Source organism: Poecilia formosa, unplaced genomic scaffold (genome assembly GCF_000485575.1).
Source record: "Poecilia formosa unplaced genomic scaffold, Poecilia_formosa-5.1.2 Scaffold34, whole genome shotgun sequence".
Taxonomy (NCBI): domain Eukaryota; kingdom Metazoa; phylum Chordata; class Actinopteri; order Cyprinodontiformes; family Poeciliidae; genus Poecilia; species Poecilia formosa.
The window spans coordinates 682,674-692,975 of NW_006799973.1; the positions used below are offsets into that span (position 1 = coordinate 682,674).

At 43.4% G+C, this 10,302-nt stretch overlaps 1 protein-coding gene across 2 annotated transcripts; it reads left to right on the top strand.

The window, feature by feature from the left end:
- Window positions 1–78: 78 nt before the first annotated feature.
- LOC103136818 (zinc finger E-box-binding homeobox 1) lies at window positions 79–6,277 on the top strand. 2 transcript variants are annotated; one of them, XM_016670443.1, is made up of 3 exons: window positions 79–532; window positions 1,136–3,391; window positions 5,601–6,277. In XM_016670443.1, exons 2-3 carry the CDS (start codon window positions 1,160–1,162, stop codon window positions 5,958–5,960), a joined length of 2,592 nt encoding a protein of 863 aa, XP_016525929.1. In that variant the 5' UTR covers window positions 79–532; window positions 1,136–1,159; the 3' UTR covers window positions 5,961–6,277. The 2 variants fall into 2 exon arrangements, with proteins under 2 accessions (XP_016525929.1, XP_007550309.1); XM_007550247.2 differs by having other exon boundaries at window positions 79–198.
- The last annotated feature ends 4,025 nt before the right edge of the window (window positions 6,278–10,302 follow it).

Consider the following 10,302-nt stretch of genomic DNA (forward strand, 5'->3'; position numbering starts at 1 on the left):
TCTTTAATGCCACATGATGAAACCCTCCTGTGCTGCAGGTTCAACAGTACTCATAGGCTGAACATGGCTACTGCTCGGACCCGGTAGGCTGCGACACCATAGCAACTCCCTTTGACCCCTCCCTCCCTCAGCATTCGCAGCATCACCCTTTTACACTGCACAGTCATATTTGGTCCTCCGGAAATATCCACAGCTCGGGTAAGCCAGTCCCAATGCAGCGAGAGTATGGGTGGAGAATAGTTTTTTTTTTTTTTTTTAATGCAGTGTTTTTAAATGTATGTAAAGCGTGTCCGGTCCATCCAGGCGCCGGCGGCTGCTGGACAAGCAGAGACAGGAATTAGGCGGACAGCGCGCCGGGAAAGTTTGCCCCCGAATCTGCGCTCTCGGCGGCTCGGACCTTCGGCTCCATAAAATGGCTGGCTGTAGGTCCGAGGAAGCTGCGATACCGAGGAGGACGGGATCCGCTCCGGCTGCGAACTGACACGTTTCCCCCACCGCTCCGACTGACGCGATTGTGATGCTGCTGTCCCAGGTCCGACAGCTGTCACAGCGCACACGCTCCCTTAGAATGAAATAAATGGTCATTTCGGACCTAGGGCTGTGCGTAATGGCGTCCTACACGGACGGCTCTCCTCGGTTTTATCCCCAGTGATAATTTAGAACAGCCACATACTGGCCATCCGAGAATAATCCGAACAATATTCTGACGCGAAATCAACCTTAAGCGGTTTTTATTCGTGCTGCATTCAGGTGATAGAATGGTGCTGGAAAAATGCAAATTCTCTCGATTCTTCGCTCCGTCGCGTTTCGAGTTCAATCTCTGTTGGTCATATGGTGAAGTTTAATTAGAAATACAGCAAAAATAAACAGAAGGAGCAGCAGAAGGTTGTAATGTTGGGTCATACGCGGCGATCCTTATTGGGGAAGAATCCTGCACGATCTAAATATCATGAAATGCCAAAACTCTGGATGAATATTGGCTTGACCCTTATAATAATAATAATAATAATAATAATAATAATAATAATAATAATAAATAATGAATTTTGACTTTTTGACTAGGTATTTTACTTTGTTTTTATAATTTTGATTTAATGATTTTATCTTTTATAACTATTTTTATTTTATTTTATAGAAATAGGAATAGTTATGCCCCAAAATGGATTCTCAGTTGGCCTCAGTCCTGACAAGTGGCAGCCTGGAAGTCCAAAATGGCAGCCAGTGTGCAGAGGCACCGGGGCCCATGACAGAGGTCGCTTTGGACCCAAAGGATAAAAAAATCCCACCCAGCACCAAACCGGGTAACCTCAAGACCTGCTCCGTCAAAGCTGCTGTGACCATCATCAGCAGAGATGCTCAATCAGTCAACGGGGAACAGGCAGAGGTGGGCGGGACATCGGAGCCGGTCTCTCAGGAAACCAGTAAGATTGCTGGGATCAGGCAGCCAATTAGAGTGAAGCCTGGGGTGTCTAAGCAACCAATAAGGATCAGAATTGTTGTCCCGCCGCAGTGCAAGAGGCCAATCACGAAATGTGCCATCAGCCAGACCAAAGACTGTGTTGGGTCACATTTGAGGGGAGCTGCTTTGGTTTCTGCTGGAGGACTAATCACAGAGAACAGCAGCGGTCAAATCCACATATCAGCTGTTGGGAATAAAGAAGAGTTCAATGAAGATGCCCCAGAGGCAGAGGGAAAAGTTAAAATCACACACATGGAAGGGTCAGACACTGACCTCGTCTCAAACACTGTTGCATTTAAACTATTGAGCCATCACTGGATTAAACAGGAACCTGCAGAGACAGAAACGGAGCAAAATATTCCTCCAACTGTGCAAGAAGTGGACTGCAGGTCTTTGAGGATGTTCAGGGAGGCGGAGGAGCAGACAGAGCCGCTGGACCTCAGTCTGCCCAAGAAAACAGAGAGGACCTGCGGGCGCTTCCTGGAGGACCTGAGCTGCGAGGGGCCCCTGATCATGGAGGTGGATGAGTTCGAGGGAGACGGAGACAGAGACATGGTGGAGGAAGACAGCGATGAAGGCTCTGAGGACTTTTCTACTTCTGTCCTCACGTCTCTGTCTTCAGAGGACTGCGACAATGAAAACCTCCTCCTCATCGACGACCAGGGAATCCCATATACGCTCAGTCCGGAGGGACTCAAAGTGCCGCAAATCGACGCTTCCGTGTTGGGGAAGCAACAGTCGGATCAGGTTCAGGTGGATGAAGAAGAAGAAGAAGACGGGTCATCAGATTTGGCAGGTTCAAGCTTTAGCCAAAGTTTAGAGAATGCACTAAATGCACCTTCTGCCAGTGATCAGCCACCACAAGGCAGTGATCAGACACAACTGATGACGAACTCTGACGCTCCAGCTGCTGCAGAGTTGAATGTTAAAGCTGCTCAGGAGGCTAACCTAGCCGTGCTCCCCTCTCTGTCCAGCCAAACCATCCAGATCCTGACCAGCCCTTCAGCCAGTGCCCCTCTCCTGCTGCTGTCTTCCTCTCCGTCGCCTCAGCTCTCCTCGCTTCCCCTCTCAGTGACCTCACCAGGTGTTTCCACCCCCATGTTGCTCCTCCTCTCCTCTGTCCCTGCCACATCTACTGATTCCACCTCTACCTCCACCCCCATCGCCGTCCTCGACCCCTCCACCGGCCAGCTGTCCCAGGTTACCACAGCCTCGGCTCAAGTGTCCCTTCCTTTGCCTTCAGGTCAGGTCAGCGCGCTCGGATCGGCTCTTCCCACCTTTCCTAACCCCGTAATCAGACTGGACGCCGGCAGCTCCCCCCTCATCCTGTCAGGTGTTAACAGCGTGACCTCTGGCCCCGTCCTCGCCTCCTTCGCTGTCCCCACGCCCGCCGTGGGTCTGCAGGACGGCCATCTTATCCAAACTCAGATCTGCTACTCTCAATCAAACCCAGGAACTGAAGCCATATCTGCTGAAGAAGTCACCAGTGAAAACAACAAGCCATCGACTTTTGGAGCCCCTCCTGCACAGTCGGAGTCCCCGACACGCGACCCCTCCGCTTCGGAGGCGGAGGCCCGGTCTCCGGCCTCTGAATCCAAGTTTGACTCCTCAGATCTCCACTCAGAGCATCTTCCTCTAGACGACCACCTCTACTTCTCCAGCAGCACGGCTCCTCCCCCTCAATCTCCTTCCCCTCCCATCGGACCCCTCCTCCCGGCGGGCAAACTCGACTCCCTCGACGCCCTCGACCCCCTCTCTCCGGCGGAGTCTCCCACCAACCTGGGCTCTCGCAGGGTGCTGTGCTGCCAACTCTGCCCGCGGATCTTCTTCTACCTCTCCGACCTGGAGCGGCACGCCATCACACACTCTCAGAAGAAGCCTCATGTCTGCCAGCAGTGCGGCAAAGCCTTCAAGCGCTCCAGCCATCTGCAGGTAACTATGGTTTCATTAGACGCGCAGCAGGAGGCTCATCAGGCGTCATTTTTAAGGGATGGCACAACTTATTACAGTGATTGTTTTTCTCTGTAGGGAACAGCAGGAACAATCTTGAACAGACTGACGCAGCAAAGATTTATTACTGCTGATTAATTTGCCAACATATGTAATAATCGCTTACTTAAACTGCTCACAAATGGAGGACAAATTCTACACCTTTCAATTTATAAAAGTAGCTGAAATTATGAAATGGTTTTACAAAGGGTTGCAAAAACACAAAATGTTACTTTATATATATATATTTTGTCTACTACAGGCGTTTCCAAACTTTTTACCACATGGGCCATTATTGTTGAATCAGGAGTTCTAGCATGGTAAGAAAATAAACTAAACAAAAACAAAAATCAAGCAAATAATGTAGTTTTTGTTGGAAAGGGATCTTATTCATTGTAGATCCAGAACTTAAAAAGGATCTTGCACATTTTCTGTACTACAAGAAGGGCGTCTAGTTTTCGTATCCTTAAAAACTGTCTTCACTCAACAAATTTATTCTCAGATATAATCACCTTCTTTCAAAAGGCTTGCTATATTCAGCAACATTTTATAAATTAAGTAAAAGTTGATTTTGTGCAGCAAAGTCGGCTTTCCAGTAAAATTCTCTGGATCTGAAAACTTAGTGATAAAAAAGACAAATACTTTGTGTTGTACTGAACACTAAGTCAGTAATACCTGGACTCTGATTATGTCTCCATCTGTATCAACCACCTGCTGAATTGGTTTGTATCTTTCAGACCGGAGAATCGCACGAAATTAGTCCAAGAGTCACAAATGCCCACCGGGCCGCACTTTGGACACTCCTGTCCAAAGTCTCTAGTTCAAATATCAAAATATATTTGAAACAAGACAAAACTGACTTACAACTAAATTTTCAACAAGATATAGGAGCTTGTTTTAATTTAACTCTGGAATTACATCTAAAGAAGGATATCACATATGAAAATATAAATGTATAGCACATATGTTCTGCTCTTTAGAAAAAGCTAGAAAACCGTAGATTTTCAGGCCTGATGTACACACAGGATGTCCCCTGCGTGTTACATTATGATCCATCACCGAGTCTCACTACTTTTCCACAAATCCCATTTAAGCTCCCAGTGGATGTTGCTATGGAACATCGCAACTCTTTACCTCGTCCAGATCACATTATTTCCCTCTTAATTTGCAGCAGAGACGTTTCAGAGCCCGGATGCTCGTGAAAAATACGACGGCTCAAATCAAAGCCGCTTCCTCATTAGCAAATGTGATTGCAGACTATTATTTAGCTGCTATTTTTTTCCATCTACTGGAGGCACAGAAACAGCTAGAGGTGGTGTGTAATTCTCCAAAATAAAGTGTTATTTGTTTTCCAGCTTAATGAAAAAAATGGGATTTTATCCTTTGTTTTCCAGGATGTTCTTTCTCTGCTTCTCCAGGCTCTACGGTTTTTATCTTTGTCTCCAACTTGCAGTATTAGGTTTAGCCTGGATCTTTAGGTTTATAGCGGTTAAACAGCTGCAGCTTATTAAAATGTCAAACCAGTTTAAAGTCAACATATTCATATAGAGTTACGTTTTTCTGCTTCTGTTTGAATAGTTTAGTGCAACTTCATGCTGGAGTTGACCAGGTGGACGTAGTATAAGCCTAGTTATTTTCAGAAAAATTATATGAAGGAAATAAGGTTTTGAGTTCACAATTATTATTATTATTATTATCATCAACTCGTTTAAAAAAATACCATGTATTCAACCTTGTAATGGCTCAATAGTGAACAATATTTTAATTTCTTGACACCAGTTTCAAAATGTAAACTCGAGTGTTGGCTCACATACAGTCGTTTTTTGTTTTTGTTTTGTTTTTTTACCAGTTAACTCAAATAAGTGATTAATTGCTTTCAAACTCATAAACAAATTAAAAAACTGCAATGTAGCACAGCACATTACAGAAATCTAGTTGAGCAGAAAGTATAGATACTTCATGTAAAATGTAGTAGAGCAAAAGTAAAAAGTACATACAATTAAATCTACTGAAGAAGTAACAAAAATACTTATACTTCACTACATCCAGCCACTGTAATATGACAAAATGTAAAGGAAAACCCACGAATGCCTCTGGATCGCCTCAGAAATACGCTGCGCCTGTTATGAAAGCTCACAATTTCTTTCAACAGAGACACAAGCACATCCACACGGGCCAGAGGAACTTTGTGTGTCCCATCTGCTCCAAGCGTTTCAGGGAGGCCGGCGAGCTGCAGCGCCACCAGCGGGTGCACACCGGAGAGAAGCCCTACCAGTGCCAGCTCTGCCACACTCGCTTTGCGGAGCGCAACACTCTGCGACGGCACACCAAACGCAAGCACCCGTATCACCAGGTGGCGGTGGAAATGCTGAACGAGAGAAAAGACAGAGGAGACGGAGCGGGAGGCGCTGGCGGAGGAGGGAGGCAGGAGGAGGAGGAGAGTGCGGAGTGGTACAGCTCCGCCGTGTCCACCCTGGATAACTCTGAGTCCGAGGAGGACGCTGCGAACTGAAGGGAGAGGCACTCGTCACCACTTTGGGTCTGAACCTCGATTTTTAAAGAAGAGAGCACTTTCAATATGTATTCCAGTTTTAGATGTAAAAGGCATTAATGTGCATTAATCCCATTCCAATTGATGGGCCAAAATCAAACACAGGAAGATATTATCGTAATTTATTGCTTTGCAGATAAAGGGAATACTCATATGAGTCTAAATGTTATTTAAAATATCAAAATGTAATGATGCGTTTTCATGCAATCTGATAAATCCCTAAAGTGCTCAGAAAAGAAAGATTATTTAGTCTAATCAGCTCCCTAGGGGACATGGGGGAAAAAAAAATTTCTTTAACGTTCCCTTGCAATAATGTACCGATACTAAGTCTTTCTTACAGTGGCCACCGTACTTTCTGCTATAACATAAGGTTTTCGTAAGGTTTTTCCATGCGTCTTAGTATCTCGTTTGTGAGATATCTGAAGTTTTATATCTTTTTCTTTAGGATAGAAATGCACCACAAACATATGTGCAAAAGCAAAACGGGCCAAACGTGAGCTTCCCATCGCCCTTCCAAGATGTAAACAAATGTTTCCGTAAGAAGGAAAGAAAGAAAGAAAAACTGCATCCAAACTATTTGGACTATTTCTGAGTTATTTTCACTGGGTACTGAAATCATATCTGACCAGCGACTAATTTGACTTTCAATCTGTTTTTGCGCCAAAGAGTTAAGAATATATGAACACGTTTTCACTGAGTCTCTTTAAATGTATTTGAAATTTTAAATTGACATCTGTGACTGTATACAAAATATGCCAGCGAACGCAAAACTCACTGCGATGCAACGTAAAAGAAAAAAAACGTTCTCCGTGTCCCCTAGAGGGCTCCGTAGATCATGCTTTAGTTGTACATAGGAAGAGAAGTATTTGTGAAAGCTGCACTCCTGCACTATCTCGTCTGAAAGATATAATCTTTCCTACCGTCTGAGACACTGTGAGTTGTTTGCACTTGTTTGATTTAAATTCAGAAATCTGTTTTGTTTTTCATCTTTTATTTAGGTGACTGTTCGGATTTCATCCATATCCAGTAAGAGTTTGTCCAAATGTTTTTTGTTTTTTTTTGCGGGGGGATATTCTAACACTACATTCAGATTTCTTTTCCAGAAGTGATTTATGCTAATTTATTGGAATAAAATATTTGCAACCGTTTTTGTTGTTTGTCAACATCTTTGTATCGGTTTTCATCTCTCTCTTTTTTCTTTTCTTTCCAGCTTTTGTCATGCAGCTGCTGAGCAGAATCAAGTGTTTGATTAACCTTGATTTTTTTCCTCAAATTCTCCTCCAAATGATGAGAAACTCGTTTAGATAACGAGCACCAGAGCAAGGGTCCGTATCGCTCTTCTAATTTAGGCTAATCCCTGGCCTTGATTTTCTTCACTACATTAATCACCAAAGAGGAGGCTTTGCATGGATCTTTGTGATAAAAAAAGATTAAAGATTGTGGATGGCTGAGTGTGCAAGCTGGCCACTTGGACTGCCTTCAGGGAGTAATTGAGTTAGGACGGCAGCCCTCTGTTTTTGGTGCTCTTTGAATTTTCTGCTCGATTTAAGCCATGAAGCCTACCGGAGCTGAGCTCAAGATAAGCCTTTAAATACAGAATGGCGGAAATGACCCGACTGGGTCGTCATGGTCGTCCCTTTTCTTGCTCCTCAGCTGGTCTTTGCACGGATAAAAGGAGCTCCTAGCCGCTGCTTTGAGCGGCTTTGTTTGAGTTTGGTAAAATAATATCTGCAGGGGTGGAAGAGGTGGCAGATGTTCAAAGGTTAACTAACCAGTTTCTGCCATAATGGAGAGTAAATTTTAGGAGAGAAGAGAGGATTTGCTCCAATAAAACTGCAAAAGCAGATGCTATGTGTTTGATGTCGAAGCAGTCTATACTTAAAGTGTTAAATAAGCAAAGAAGCAACTAATTAAAAAAAAAAAAATCTAAAAATAATCCACCATTAAGCATTTCAGTCACAAACACATAGCTGTCCAAGGGTGCAGGGTAACGTCAGTAGATTAAAATCAGAAAGTAAATTTTATTTAACACTTCTATTCATATACACACTATGCATTTATTACATAAATTTATCAATAGTATTTCCATTTTTGTTAATGGTTGTTATACATAATTCTACTTCCTGATGCCTCTGAAGATCAATAGACTGATTTTTTTCACTTTAAATACACAGAGTATACAAATGTATTTTCTTCTTCTTCTTCTTCGTCTTCTTCTTCTTCTTCTTCTTTAACTTTTTGTAATTTAAGTTAAACTAAATAAAACAAAGATAACTTGATCTAACTCGATCTAATTCATGTAAAAGCATGAATTAAATCCCAAGGTCACAAAAAAAAAACTCAGAGCAACATTTAAAAGTGTGATTACATTCTTCTGTACACGTTGATTTATACAGCCTTTTGTCCTTAAATAAATTATAAACTGCTTTTTGTGTTTTCTGAGTTACGCTGTGTCTTTGTGAAACAACTATTTGAACCCACATGCCACCATAATGTCTATATACCAGAAAAGAGGCATTATTCCCCTACTATCATAAACCTAACTATGTTGAGTTTTACTCTGCAGTTCTGAAACGTCTTCTGAACCAGTTTCCTTTGGTCAGATTAGACTAAGATCGAACTTTTCAAAAGTGAACACCTTGGGTGATCTGTGCATGAAACAAAAGATGCATTTGAGGAAAAACTTTAACTTTAACAAGGTGGAAGATCTGTGATCCTGTGGGGTATTTTTCTTCCTAAGATCCTGGGAACCTTGTTAAAGTTTCTGCAGTCAGGAATTCTTTGAACTATGTGACCTAATCAAAGTCTAGACCAAAATATAGCGGGGAATATGAGGAGTGAAAAGTCTGATGACATATGTTTTTACAAATGTGACTGGGCTTTAGCTAAAAATCTGTCTCTAAATGTGCAAAGCACAGGTATCCCAAATAAATTATGGGGATGAAGACATATTTATCATGCATTTCTCAGACTTTTTCATAAAAAAAAGTCCTTTCATGTCACAATCACACACTACTTTGTGTTGGTCTATTACATAAAATCCCAATGAAATGCATTGAGGTTTGGAGTTGAATGTTTGTTATGAACAGTGCATTTCCTCCTTCTGGCTCATTAGCACAGAAGCCATTTATTTGACATTACTTCAGTCAGTATTTATAACTCCACTGTTTGTTTATTTCTGCTCTCCCCTCGCCTCGCTGTAGCTCGTGTAATGCTTTATCCACTTTTTTTTATTGCAAATTAATTTAACTTCTTTCTTTGAGTCCTACACCTAAAACAAAAGCGGTGACAAGAGTCGATACAAAAGGAAAGTGCTGCATTCGCACCGCAGAGAGTACTCTGAGAGCTCAGCCATTAAATCAGCACGGTTCTGTCAGGAAGAAAGGGAACAAGTTGACACAAAACAGATTTTGTCCCCTGTAATTGACACCGCTGGAGCTGCTGCAACAATGACCCTACAAGGTGCTCTCAGCACGGCGATGATGATGATGGTGAATATTCAGCAGGCTGGGTGTGTGGCATCAGCAGTCCAGCTGGTGCATTGTGCAGAACATGGCCCTCCGTGTGTGTGCAGGTCCAGATTGCACCGAGCTTCAAAGTGCAGTGACTGACAGACAGATGGATGACGGACATAGAGCGTGTTTGAAATGGGAGCGCGTGTGTGAGGTGCATGTTTGGGTTGCCTGAAGTGAAACAGGGCAGCGGGCCTACTGAGTGGCAGAAGGCACACTGCCAAGCGATTGAAGTAATAAAGGTAGAGGATGGAGGGGGGGGGGATTGAGAATAGAGTCGGTGATAAATGAGCAGGAAGAGGCTGCAGATGTAATGAAGTGTTACAGCGGCCTGCTTTAGCCCTCTGTTCGCTAATATAAATGTTGGCCCTTCATAAATTCCTACTTTCCTGTAATGTTGCATCAGAAAGTCTCCTTACAGCCACTGAGAGACAAAATAATGGAGGCTAAACTAACCATGAATGTTTCTTTGCTGACTTGAACGCCTGCTATTGCGCAGCTGAACCATGTGGTGGCGCGCTTACACTTACGATGAGCTGCGTGTTTGGCTCGTTATCTGTCAAATGGTGGAGGGATACTTGCAGCTGTGCAGCCACTGAAGAACGACCTGCGCTCTGCAGAATCAACGGAGAGCGACATGAATATGAAACCACCTGATTCTGCTTATCTCACACTCTTCAATCAACCAGCAGTGCCTCCCTCTCCTCCCCCCACCCCCCTTTTTTTGTGCTTTTCCGCATCATTTAAAGCAGTGTTTTTCAACCACTGTTCCGCGGCACACTAGTGTGCCG

Bases quoted from the DNA above. Each gene is read 5' to 3' on its own strand.
- LOC103136818 (XM_016670443.1), top strand. From the start codon at position 1,160: ATGGATTCTCAGTTGGCCTCAGTCCTGACAAGTGGCAGCCTGGAAGTC. The intron at 3,392-5,600 runs GTAACTATGGTT...TTCTTTCAACAG, and splicing joins AGCGCTCCAGCCATCTGCAG to AGACACAAGCACATCCACAC.